The sequence below is a fragment of the Typopeltis vanoorti genome, chromosome 10, assembly GCF_054136105.1.
Source record: "Typopeltis vanoorti isolate ZY-2024b chromosome 10, IOZ_Tvanoo_1.0, whole genome shotgun sequence".
NCBI lineage: Eukaryota > Metazoa > Arthropoda > Arachnida > Uropygi > Thelyphonidae > Typopeltis > Typopeltis vanoorti.
In genome coordinates this window covers 48,479,663-48,494,121 of record NC_143558.1, presented here as the reverse complement: position 1 = coordinate 48,494,121, position 14,459 = coordinate 48,479,663, and the positions used below count along the sequence as shown (strand labels likewise).

At 31.8% G+C, this 14,459-nt stretch overlaps 1 protein-coding gene across 1 annotated transcript in view; it reads left to right on the top strand.

The window, feature by feature from the left end:
* Ranbp21 (exportin-5-like protein Ranbp21) overlaps positions 1 to 14,459 on the top strand; it is a 425,699-nt gene that overhangs the window by 242,603 nt on the left and 168,637 nt on the right. The window contains exon 19 of the mRNA XM_090399635.1: positions 10,164 to 10,270. Within this exon, the coding sequence (XP_090255761.1) occupies positions 10,164 to 10,270 (107 nt within the window). The remainder of the gene's footprint in view (positions 1 to 10,163; positions 10,271 to 14,459) is intronic.

Sequence of the window (14,459 nt, the reverse complement as noted above, 5' to 3'; positions counted from 1 at the left end):
GAACAAGCCGCGTGATGTTATATCACTAAGTATTAAAGGGAATATTTTAAGCAGAGACATGATTGAAATAAAGATATTAATTAATAATATTAAATAACAAAATTAATATGAATTAATGAGTTATCCTGATTAGACTTTCCCAGATTTTTGATATAGATATATAGTCATTCTTCTTGCCAAGTATCAGAAGCCAGAGTCTGCTTCTGATACTTGGCAAGAATTCTTTTGCTGTTGATCTGTTTTTAGATGTTTTTCATTCCTCCTCCACAATCTTAAGCTTATTTTTTCTGCCAGTGTTTTTATAGCTGATTTTGGGTACTTTTGATAACTTATTTTTAGCCAGCTGATTGGCTCTTTCATTTCCTGTTACCTGAGTATGTGTCCTCACCCAGCAGAACTTAATTTTCCATTCATCTAGAGTGAAATTTCATACCTGCTCCATTAATGCTAGGTAGTGATTCTAGTTTTTTTATGCTAACAGTAGTGCTTCTGCTGTCACTAAATTGTTGTGGTCTTTTGATGACAGGTGTTGAGTTCTAATTCCCAGAGATATGTGAATGAGTAAACTATAGCAAGTTGTTCTGCTTGGTTGTTTGAACAGAGGGGATGCAGTCTAAAACAGTATTCCTGTATAATGGATTGTGTGTGTAATATACTATGAGGAACCAGCCAACTTTTCGTTTTTGTTTTACTCCTGTGTGTGTGTGTGTGTGTGTGTGTGTGTGTGTGTGTGTGTGTGTGTGTGTGTGTGTGTGTGTGTGTGTGTGTGTGTGGAATTTTTTTCTACATACCTAATTCTGTTTTCATGTTTGTAATTTTGGATTGATATGTTTTCTTTGCTGGGTATATCGCTAGTAATCCCATCCTCTCCAGGGTTCTTGGATCCATTGATCATAATATTGATTCCATTTCATTAGATATAAATAAATCATTAGGAGTATCTGTTTCCATTCTTTTTTTGTATGTTTTGTGAATTTCCTCATCTGTTGATGTGGTATTTTCAGGAATAAACTTGTTTATCATTATAACTGCAGCTTCTGTGCTGTTTCTATTCATCTGTTTTTTTTTTAATAGTTAATAATATGGAGTAATATGGATGTTGTTTTATTTTTTCTTGCTGCTAATTTATATATACAGTTCCAAGGATTCGATATGGTCGACACAGTACAAAATTTTTTGATTTGTAATTTTGGATTGATATCTGCTTTGGCTTTATAATAATTCTGTCATCTACTCTGTCTTAAATATTGATTGTTGTTGGTTCTTTGATAGAGTTGTCTGAATGCATTAACACATTTTCTTAAGACTGTTAGTTCATCATTCTACCAAGGTACTGATTTTTTGCCATCAATCTTTAGCTTTTTGAGTATTCTGAAAGTTTGGTCACAGGATTTTTTCAAACTTGATGAAAGTCAGAAACAAGGAAATTTATATCTGCTTATGCTGTTGCCCAGATAGCTAAGTTCTTGGTTAAGCTGTTGTTCACCGGCGACAGTGAACTGTTGCTCTGAAATTTGGTTCAAATTCTCCTTTCAGAGCTTTTGCAAATGTAAAGTTGGTTTTCTATGTGATGTACATAAAGTTACTGCATTGGTTTGACTCATATATTCCTTTAAATATTTGTTGCTAATGATGAAACTTAATATGCGATGATCTGAACAACTTTCTTCTTCCATTCAGAAATACGGAATAAAATAGCATTGTTTGCTGTTGTCAGGTCAGTGAAGCTGCTTCCTCTGGTATTTTCAAACAAAGGGGTATTAGTGCCAATTTTAGTATGTGTAGGGAATTTGATGTTAAAAACTCTTCCATATTTATAACTTTATTGATTGTACTCTTGTTAAACCATAAAACAATGAGCATTGCTATCCATTGCTGGGATTAAACTATGATTGATAGTAAAATCTACACTGTTGCCCAATTATATTAAATCATATTTTATGTCACTATTGATAGTCTAGATAATATTCACCCAAAAGTTTTTGATTCTGTGATGTGTAATTTCGATAAGTACAGTGTCCTTATTGCTGTACTGAGAAATTAATATTGCCTCAACTTCAGCATTGACCATGAGTACTGCAGCATGCTTTCTTTCCAAATTCTTTGGAAAATATTTTATAATTCATTAGAAAGCCACATTTTGTTGTTGATGATGTAAGGTTCTTGTATTAAAGCTAATCCTATATTTCTTCTATTTATCAAGTCTGTTATGTTATTTACAGCCTTGGTAGAGTATCGAAGATTTATTTGAAGGTATGCCAGGGAAGTAGTACTGTGTCTGTTAACTTTATTTTTTACTTTCCATAATCAGTGTTTTGAAATTTGAGCTGTCTGTAGTAGTTGAATGTCAGGCAGTCTTTGCTTGGTGCCATGTGTTTGCAGTCATTTTTAGTTTTGGCATACTTATTATGATTTTGACAGTTTATGCAGTTCATCTCGTACTCATTTCATGGGCACTCATTGATCCTGTGTTCCTTAGAGCAAAATGGACAAGTGGTTTTTCCATACATTCTCTTATGTGATGGTGGAACTTATTTCAGTTAAGGATAGAGTGTACCATGGAATTGGAAAAAATTATTAGTCAAATAAAAGTCATGGAATTGGAAAAAATTATTAATCAAATAAAAGTCATATTATTTAATGTTTTTGTTAGGGAGCAATGTCAGTAATAACTTTTACTGTTTAAAAAAATTAACATTAATTTTAAAAAAATCAAATTTTTATTTTAAAAAATTATGAATTTTTTATGTCACTTTTTTTATGAAACATGATTTTTTTTTTAGTTCAAATTTGCTACAGATATTCTATCATGTCTATTAAACAGTATAAACTAAAATTATTAAGCAAATATCAGTTCCTTTAAAGCTATGAAATTTAATTTGTCCATATAATGATTATTACACAAAGTTTGAAAAATAAACTTTAAAAATGAAAATACATATCAATGATTATAATTTTAGTTCAATATATTCTGGATATATTAAGCTGTGTTGGAAAAAAAATTAATATTCTAGGACTAATAGTTTTTAAGATATCTTGCCAAAACCAACTGCAATGTGTTAAAATTTAAAAACCAGAGAAAAATCAATTTAAAGTTTATAACTATACTTTATTATTATTCTATGAATATTTAAAATCCACCAGCAACATATGTGTTATCAACAGGTGTTTTAAATAGCATATTCATAGATTTTTGCATTCTTTTTAATTTTTCTTCTGAGGCAGCTTTTTTTGCTCTTAAGCATCTCTGTTTATCAAATATCTGAAATGTTTGTAAACATTGTTCACCTATTTTCATTCGCAATCTTTCAAATACTGGTAATCTTCCTAGATCACCACCGTTAAAAGTTATCAGTGCATCATATACTGCTATTTCTTCTCTTCTTTTAGACATATTTATGTTTCTAAATGTTATATTAAAACTTAATTTTTATAATAAATCTCAGACTGAAGACAAAGCTTTGAAAACACACTTAAACACATGAGTTAGTGGTGGCCATATTGGTTCTGGTTTTGATGTTGTACGCTTTGCTCTGATTGGCTTATTTCAAAGTAGCTTACAATATAGCAATGGTTACAAAAACCAATAAAATTTCTTCTCACAATTGATTTTACTTACAAAACTGATGTTATAGAGCTTTTAAATCCATAATTTAGTTTAAATTTTTTAATTCTGACAATTACAAGCAAAATTGTAACAATTTAAAGTTTTTGCATATTTAATGAATATTTAAATGATAAATATAGTAAATAATATGATAAGATAACTCAAAATGTAGGAAGTTTTTGAGTACGAAAATTGCGGAATATATTCTTTAGTATATTAACTTTATAAAAACAAAAACAAAAAAAATTTCTTTTTTTTACCTCAAAACTATGATTTTTTGTGCTTTAAAGTACCCTAACCTTAAAGCACCTCAGAACACTTATGTAGTCTGTGCAGTGGCAAATTCTCCACAGCATTTTAACACCAGTTTTCAGCCATTTTATCCTTAACATTGGGTCAACTTCGATAATTAGGTTCCTCTTGTTCGTGTTTTTATTTGTCATGATAAATTTTGTGTGATCTTTGTATCTCTGATGAAGAGCTCTTTGTTCTGTAAGTGTATTGAGTCATTTGCATTGTTCATATCGATTTCACTGGGAACATCGCATATAATTAGTCTCTTGGAAGATATTTCTTACTTGGATTTGCTACTGACGTGTCTTTGTATTTCGTTATGCAGGTAAGCCAGTATCTGTCTTTTCTTTGGTTTTGATTAGGACTCCTCTGTTATTAATACTTTTCATTTTTGCGATTTCAATTTTGATTTTTTTTTGGATCTATTTTATCTTTTATGATGTTTTTAGTTTCTTTGCTGGTTTGACAATTAATTTAAAGCAAGATTTGTTATCCACTTTGCGTTTGTTTTTATTGTTGTTATTAATAACAGCTTGTGAATATAGCAGCATTGATTGGTTTTAATTAGTACTTGGTTTATTGTGGTGGATTGTTCCTTGAATACTTTTGTTTAGTTTTTCATTTTGTTGAATACTTGCGTTAGTTTGTTCATTGCAGTTAGTATGTCCTTCTTTAAATCATTTCTTAAATTGCTGTTAACTTTGGCAGCTTTATGATGCAAATCCAGGGCTCTCTCAAACTCAACCTCACAGCAGACTGCCATCTTAGTGGATTTACATATATATATATATATAATAGTCAAGGTTGTAATACTATGTTTCAACTTGAGCTCCTAAGTTTCACTAAGGTACAAAGTTCAAGAAAAATGTACTTACAGATTTTCAGATTGTTCCTAGAAGTGATACTTCCATTTACTTGAACTTCAGAAGGCTGTTGCTTGTGACCTTTGTCTCTCTCAGAGGCAGTAGTGAGGGAGAAGAGAGTGCTGGCTGTTGCTATAGTAGTTAATCCTATTATGAGAGTGATGTTGTCTTTATGGGTAGCTGAACAATGGATACAGTCTCATCAGTCATATTTGAACCAAGGGTAGAATAAAAATCACTCATACATGCTTAGAATTATGATACTATGGAGTAAGTTACTCACTGTTAGAAAAAACACGGCACAAACTGTCAGTAGTTACTAGACACATCCAGTTTTCCTGTTCAATACCGCACAAAATCAGGCTAAAAAATAGGAGCGATCACAGGCACTTCCGAGCACTACAGTGTGTGTGTGCGTTCATGCATGTTTAGATGTGGTATTGTTCAGTTCTCAGTTCGTTCATCCTGAGGAAATAATATTAGTGGAATGAAATGTTCATAGGAATAGCCTAAGTCATATATAAACATTACCTACAATAGTGTTGCATATGAAAATACATTTGATATTTTAAATGTCTGAAACAGGACCTTATATTCTTGAATTGGTTGGAGGGAGGAAAGAGAAGCATTTTTGACAAGCAGTCAGTTTTCATGAAAATAGTTCTTTACTAACTATCCATAAAATGATATATGTATGTTCTCCATCAAACCCAAAATGAAACAAATCAGAATTCAATTTATAATTTAGGAAATCTGCTCTTTCACTTCATGCACTCAGATTACTAGACACAAAAATTTTTGGCCTAAAAATCCTGGTTGGCATGTTAGTATGTATATCTCTCCTGTCCAAGCAGTTGCTGTGTTCTCTTGTGGTTAGTTTACATTAAAAATAATAATGTAATCATCTTATAAATTATCACCATTGCTTCAGAATAACTTGATTTAACCAGCATAACCATACTATTTAGAGTGTGAGTGTTGTCTTTGGAATCATGTAGTTGTTTCTTTGGAGTATGATTCTCTTTCAATTAGTTTAGGTTTAAACATTGTGAAAAAACTTAGCTTATTTTGTAATGAATCAGGAAACCTGAAATGTAAGTCAAGAATAAAAAAAACTTATCTTACAATATCTGAAACACACCTAAAAAAGATAAGATGGCAATGCGTCTCATTTTGAAATTTATCCACCACACTAGTGAAATATGCTCTCACTGAAGAAGTTGCCTTCCTGTTTGATGTGTTGATTAGTATGACTACTCCTTCCTTTCTCTGATCATTTGCATGAACACCAGTTATGTTGACACAGTATTTCCATAATTATTCTCTGCAACCCCTACCACTACTACTAGCTCCAACATTGCTGCTTATTTCTTTCATAACTGTTATAAATTTAAGATTGTTTCAGTAGCTGAGTTTTACTGTTCACTCTGGTTCCCTGATGAAAACAATAGTGGGGGGGGGTTTAACTTGGTGAATCCCAGCTGGCATTACATTACATGTTATACTACCATTTTGTAGTTTAAACCAATATAGAATATTGGTATTTGTCTGAGTCCCAAATTGTCAATTCATCTATTCTTTCTAATAATGGAACACACTATGAGAAGGTGAGTATTGGGCACTGGGTCAGAAGTCTTGGTCATTTCTCTGCATTCTTGCACAGGTTATGTGTAGTTTTCCTCCCAGTTATTTCCCCTTTATCTTTTCTGACGAAATTTCAAATATATTTCTCTCTCTCTCTCCGCAAACATGTGAATGGAAATTAAATTGTAATGATGATAATGATTTTATATATATTTTGTGTCACTGTTATCATTTTTGGTTATCTGAGTCCCTTATATATTATAGTTATTTTTTATATCAAATCATTTTATTGGTTAAAATTGTTGCACAATTTGTTTTCTTCTATGAAATATTTCAAGAGCCTCATTAAGCACCAGAAGTTAATGGAGTTTAGAGTAAAAGTTGATATAATGTAACCCAATATCATATATTTCATTTATATCATCCTAAACATGCTTCAAAAAATAAAACTGCTCCTCTTGGCTTTGCATTTTCAACTCCCTCTAGCACTCACACCAACTCAAACTATTTTCAAACCAGTTAATAACTCCACTGAAGATATTGCTTTCCTACTACCTATCTCTGTAAATTTCAGGGTATGAAAGCAATATCTTCAGTGGAGTTATTAACTGGTTTGAAAATAGTTTAAGTTGGTGTGGTCTACTCAATCTGTATCCAAGAATGTATGGACTATATGTAGTACTTTAAATCAGATTTGATTGGTCAAGCCAATAATAGCTTTACATGGGATCATGCACAGAAAACAAAATTGATGTGCAAAAATTTTTGCACATCAATTTCTGCTGCCTTTGAAACTTGTAAAGAATCAGATAAGCCTACTTGTACTTTACTAATGTTAATAAGAATAATTGGATGGCCATTTCTAATTGAAGGAGAATAATCTTCCATCCAATGCAAAAACTTATTTGTGTATGTTTTATATAAATGGTTCCTTACACACACACACACACACACACACACACACACACACACACATATATATATATATATATATATATATATATATATATTGATTCCTTAATTCTGTTTTAGCTTTTGCACTTAAAGATAGCAGAAATTACTGTTAAAGAGAAATTTCATTATCATATATGTAATCACTTCTGTTATTTATTACTTGATGTGAATCACTTGCATATTTCTGTTTGTTTTCACTGAAATACTTAAGTAAAACATAATTGTTTTAATGCAAATAAAAATTTGCATTTTCGATTTCAAGATTTAGAAATTTGTAACAAAAAAAATAATAAAGGTGATTTATAATTCAATATAATTATTCTGGTTTTGTGACCACATTTTTATTAAAGAAAACTGTTTTTAAAACTAAACAAGTACTAAAAACAACACCTGACAAATTTCGTTAGTCGTCAGACTAACATCTTCAGGGGTAAAGAGAACTAAAAGTTTAAAGCCCAAACTACTAGAAATTATGAAAATTAGTTCATTTGTTGGTATTGTGAACATCAGAACAGTTTGTTAAAAAACCGAATAACAGATCTATATAACTGTTAATGCGTGTTAGCTGGAGACAATGCTAATTGTTGTCGTGTTCTGTGGTTCACGCTCACTCTGTCTGAGGTCTGAAATTGGTAAATTTTTAATAAACAATGACCAAATTTGATTTAAAATCAAACTTTGGTTTTTGTTGCATTGCATAGGAATTTTAATCATATTTGTTGCCTCTTTGAATTTTCTTGTGAAATGTTTGTTCTATCCCAGAGTACATCATGACTTGTAGAGGTTATGTGAAATGCCAATCCCGATTTATGTTCTCTCTTATTTTGTATGCCCTTTTGATGTTCGTTCATGCGGATTTCTCCCGATCTCCCCGTCTGGCCCACATAGCAGATGTCACAGAAACAGTGAATGCTATAAACCCCTGGTTTTTTCATTGGGATGTGGAGGTTTTGGAGGATGTTGTATTTGTAGAGAAGTTTGGCTAATTTATCTGTTACATTCTTGATATAAGGAAGGGTGACTGCATTCTTGAAATCTTGTTTATTTAAGTTTCTTGTAGGTGCTGTATTGAGAATTTTCTTAATTAACTTAGTATTGAAACCTTCAGTTGTAGGATCTGTGTTAAGTATTGTATTTCTTCTTTCCGTTTTTCTTCTGTACTTAGTGGGGATGTTGTATGCTTTATCCCTTAAAGAGGCAGCAAATATGATTAAAATTCCTACGCAATGCAACAAAACCCAAGGTTTGATTTTTAAATCAAGTTTGGCCATCGTTTATTAAAAATTTACCAATTTCAGAGGACAGAGTGAGTGTGAACCACAGAACGTGACCACAAATAGCATTGTCTCCAGCTAACATGCATTAACGGTTATATAGATCTGTTATTTGGTTTTTTAACAAACTGTTTTGATGTTCACAATACCAATAAATGAACTAATTTTTGTAATTTCTAGTAGTTTGTGCTTTAAACTTTTAGTTCTCTTTACCCCTGAAGATGTTAGTCTGATGACTAACAAAACTTGTCGGGTGTTGTTTTTACTACTTGTTTAGTTTTAAAAACAGTTTTCTTTAATAAACACGTGGTCACAAAACCAGAATAATTATATTGCACTTCTTAACCACAGAAACCTCTGCAGGAAGTGATTTATAATTGTTTCTTATTTATTTAACGCATATTACAATTTGTAATTTTCTGATTTCCATTGGTTTATCAGTAATTAAATAGAGCCATTAAACTTAACAGGCTGTTATTTCTTTGTATTATAGATACATTGCACATTGTATTTTCAATAAAATACAGTGTGTACAACTGACACTATATTAGAAATTTTCAGTAAAGACATTATTGAACTCTTTGCTTATAAAATCGCTGTTTTATATTTCTCTAATGTTTCTTAGCTGTAATGGTCTTGTAAAAGTTGATCATAAATAAAAAGTTTGAACTTTTTTTTATTTGCATTATGTAAACAGTTCTGGTTTTATGTGATGATGCTTTCACCTGGAGAAAAGGTTTAGTATTATTTTGATAATAATGCATTTACATCACACTGCATTCCCCTTAACTTAGGCTCAGTTACCTGTCACATCAAATTAATGTTACTTTGTATAAGGCATATGAGATTTTCTGGATGACAGTATGAAACCAAAAGTCTGTCATTTTTAAACTTAAGGATGACAAAGGAAAATCATTCAGTCTCCAGTATGTTTTGTTCACTGTTTTAAATTTAGACCAGTAAATTAATTGTTGCTATAAAAATACTCACTATCAAATGGAAATGTATTGAGTTGGTATATATTTAGAACACTGCCAGCTGGAAAGTCTCTGCTTTTATTATTCACTTACACAGCACATGTGGAGTAAAAAAAAAATTTTTTTTTTAAAAACCATAGTAAACTGTCTACAACAGTGCAAAAGTAATGCTTTTTCTTTGATATATCTGAAGATCTTTTATAGGAATTTCCTTAATTCTCCCCCACTCCCCAAGCACCAAGTAAAGTAAAATATGCATTTTGAATACGAAGTGAAAAACAGAAATTGGCTCTCTTTAGTGAGTGAACAGGGAAAGCCCATATCTAATAGTTGAGTATAGGAAGAAATATGACTATACCACCCTTATGGGATATTAATACTCCTAAAATATTAAAAATTAACACTTTTAACTTTTTTCATTTAATTTTAAGGATATCCTATTTTGAATTAGTACTGTGGAATGCTTTGCTTTCTTTCTTCTTGTTGAGATGTTACTTGCAGGTTGTTTTTGAAGTTGTCTAATTTTTTTTATTACCATATTATATATGTGTCATTATATCTTGTGTAACAATCAGTATACGAGGTATACTAGAAACTTTTCTCATTTCAGCCTACTTTTGACAGGATATATAGTCATGTGAAGAACCTAATAAGTAATCCAGAACAGTTGTCACAAATGGAGGAATGCACTCTTGTTGAAGCTTTAATTTTGATCAGGTAACAGTTTACAATTTTTTGATCCAGATTTTATTATAATATATACACATACTATTTTGAAATGAGACCTTCTCTTTGAGGTGTCAGTGGCATATGAGGACTTGGAAAGAGGTGTTATTATAGAATTGCCATCTTAATAACTTATCCATTTCTGACATTGGGAAAAGACTGCATCACTCAACATGAGCTATAGACAACATTATCTGGCAGTGGAAATGTGAGGCTGCCAACTTTGCCAAGAAATATACAAGCAAGAAGAATCAGGAAGACAGTATCAAAAGGCACTTGGAAGGATGGTACAGAAATCTTGGCAGCCTACTATGAAAATAAGGGAATGATGAACTGACATGTCATGTACAGTATAAATTGGTGTGTGTTCAACAAATAGCACGTGAATTGGTGGTGATATTAAAGTAAGAATAGTCCAAAATACCTGACTTATGACATATGATTGTAATAATACTCCACTTTTCTTTTAATCTAATAGACAAGCTTAGATATTGAACATTATTCATAACTTATTTTAACGGTATTATCAACACCAAACAAACTATTTTATAAAAAAAAAAGAAATTTATTAACTGGCTCATATTTCACTGAATTTCAAATCAGAATCTTCAAAGCAGCAAAGTAACATTAAGTGAAACAATTCAAATTTTAACAGACAAAAGATCTAAAGTCCTAATTTTGGCGACCTCTAATGTTGTAAAAAAAAAAAAAAAGTATTACAGCTATGTAGGAGTTGATCTTAAATTTTTGGTAAATTAATGCAACCGTATTTGTTCAGGTTAGAAGAATTCTTCATAGCCATGGCTGACTCTAAAAATTATTTTTCTAATCTGTTTTGACTTCTAAATAGCACATTGGTTTCTTCCATCTAATCTTGTATGAAAGGGTGTCCAAAGCATGGTCTGCCAGTCCTAATAATGGTAGCGAATGTATTTTTTATGTTCTCCAGGGCAGTTGTTAACACATCATCCTGTCTACCCATAGGAACTTCATGATATTTTCTTATTCCAGGTTTTCTCTTTTCATTGATTTTACCTTCCAGTATTACCTAGAGAATGCTATATTTGTGGTTTCTAGTTAATGTCCTAAGTAGGCAATTTTCTTCTTTTCACAATATTGATTAATTCTCTATTTTTATTTATTCTTCTCAGTACCTCTTCATTCTTCATCTTTTCTGTCCATGGGATCTTGAGCATCCTTCTAAATGTTCACATTTCGAATCTTCCAATTTTTTTTTCATGTTTCTCTTTTCATTGATTTTACCTTCCAGTATTATCTAGAGAATGCTATATTTGTGGTTTCTAGTTAATGTCCTAAGTAGGCAGTTTTCTTCTTTTCACAATATTGATTAATTCTCTATTTTTATTTATTCTTCTCAGTACCTCTTCATTCTTCATCTTTTCTGTCCATGGGATCTTGAGCATCCTTCTAAATATTCACATTTCGAATCTTCCAATTTTTTTTTTTTTATTGTATTTGCCTTTAATGTTCTTGTTTCAGCAACATATAGTAAACTTGACCATGTGGAGCACTTTGTCATTCGTACTTGAACTTCAATATTTAAGTCGTTGTTACATAAAATGGGTTTCATGTTGATAAAGGACTGTCTTGCAATTTCAATTCTTGATCTTATCTCCATTTCACGTTCCGAACTTTCATTTAGCCAGAATCCCAGGTATTTGAATTTGTTTACTTATTTGATTTAGAATTAAGTCAGCTGTTATTGAAGGGTTGTTACTTAATTATCATAAGTTTTGTTTTATGGTGTTAATTTTTAGACCCATTTCGGGGCTTTCTTTGTTGACACATTCTAGGAGTAGTTGAAGTTCTTGAATATTTGTTGTAATTAAAGCAGTATCATCTGCATAGTGTGAAGTTATTTATTAATTGGCCATTTATGATTACTTCTTCCTTCTAAGACCTTGCAAAATAAGACTTCTTAGTAGATGATAAACAGAAGTGGAGATAGTACACATCCTTGTCTCACTCCTCTTTCAATTTTGATATTGCTTTGATGTTATCCATTAGGAGAGATGCAGTCTGGCCCCAGTACAGGTTTTTAATGATTCTAGGCTTAGTTATTCTAAGATGTTTATGAGTTTATTATGCTGGACCTTATCAAAAGCCTTTTCGAAATCAATAAAACAAATATAAAGCTCATTTTGTTGTTATCTGCATCTTTATGCTAAGATACATGAGCAGAAAAGTGCTTCTCTTGTTCCTAGGCCATTTCTGAAGCCAAACTGAGTTTCACTAATAAGATCATCACATTTTTGGTATGTTCTGTTATAAATAATTTTTAGGAACATTTTGAGAGTCTGGCTCATTAAGCTAATCAATCCAAAATCATCACAAGTTTTTGTATTAGGTTTCTTAGACAATGCAATGAAGATTGAGTTCATCCAGTCAGAGGGTAGTTTACGTATCCTAAATTCTGTTGAATAATTTTACAATTTTATTGTAAGATTGATAAAACTGACATCAATTAGTTTAATAATTTCTGCTGGTAGTTTCATCGGCTCCACAAGCTTTACCATTTCTTGATCATTTCATCATCTTTACTACTTCAGACTTCATGATAGGTGAGCCTTTGACTATATTCTTTGAATTTGTTAAGTCTTCTCTGTTATCAGAAAATAGTGCCACTTAATAAAGGAGATGATCGAACTCAAGCATCAAACTATAGGCCTGTGTGTCAGGCATTGTGGTTAAGTTGTTGGAGAAGCTTGTGAGAACTAGGATCCAGAGTTGGGTTGATATAATCTCCCTACTCATCTCCCAGATGAGTCTTTGACTCCATGAGGTCTTGGGGTGGTAATAATTATAATAATAATAATATGTATTCAGTCCAAACTTGTTCTGTTTTAGATGTTTTTAGGATTATTTCTCCTTCATTAGTCCTAAGTAGCGTAGGATTTCATTTTTTCATCAAGCCCAAGAATTCTTTAATTTTTTTTTGTGAAAATTGAAGTCAGGATTTTTTTTGTAAATTCTCAATTTCATTACATTTTTTTTTTCATCCAGTTTTCTTTAGCCTTTTTTATTTTAGGTTTTATCTTGACCTGTATTTCTTTATATTTGTAGTATCTTTGTGGATAAGGTGGATAAGATTTCAGCAGTCATCCAATCTTTTCATCTGTTTTTGTTTTCTGGATTTTCTTTAGTCTCAATTTGAGTTGTGCTACCAGTGGATTATGGTCTGAACCAATGTCTGCACTAGGATAGGTCTTTACACTCCTTACACTACTTCTAAAACATTAATCGACTAAGATGTAATCAGTTTGGTTTCTGACTATGCTGTTGCTATTGTCTTGTGAAGATTTCCTTGTGTAGAGTCTTCTGTTTGGAATCTCGAACCATGTATTTGTAATTATTAGGTCTTCGTCTTCTTGACAAAATTGTATTAAGCAATCTCCTCTATCATTTCTTATCCCAAATCCAAACTGCCCTACTGTAACTCCAGATGCTGCTTTCCTTACTTTTACATCATAGTCTCCCATGATGATGTCATTTTGAGAAGTTCTTTCATTGAGAATAGAAAAGGTCAATTTCTGCATTATCCTTGTCTGCAGTTGGTGTTTATACTTGTATAACATTGATGTTAATTGCTTGGCCCTTGAGTTGCTAGAGCATTAACCTATTGGAGAATTGAATAAAATTGAGTACACTTTTGGATGTTTCTTTATTTATTAATATTCCTGCTCCACGTCTGTGAGTATTATTACTGCTTCAAGAGTAATGTAGGATCATATCATTGGGCAGCATTTTCCTGAGCCTAGCCATCTTATTTCACTCAGGTCTAAGATTTGTATTTTTAGTCTTCTCATTTCTCAGCTTTCCAGCCTCAAACATAGTTCTAACATTTCATGTTCCTATTTTGATTGGTTCGCCAGAGATCTTAGCACTTCTGTCCCATTTAAAGGATACTGGGAACTCGGGGCCATTTTTCTTGTTGTGTTTGCCATGGTGGTTGGTTGGGAGGTTGAATGCAGTAGTTTCCCCTCTTGCTTTCTGCATCACAATATTATGGCCAGTCCAGTCTTGAACCTTGCCAATGTCATTCATCTTCAGCCTCAAGATCAGTAATAGTTTACGCTCCTGCCTGCAACCATGGAAATTGATTCACCATGTCTGGCTACTCTCACTTAGTTTTTCCTGTGGGTCAACACAGTTGACAAGG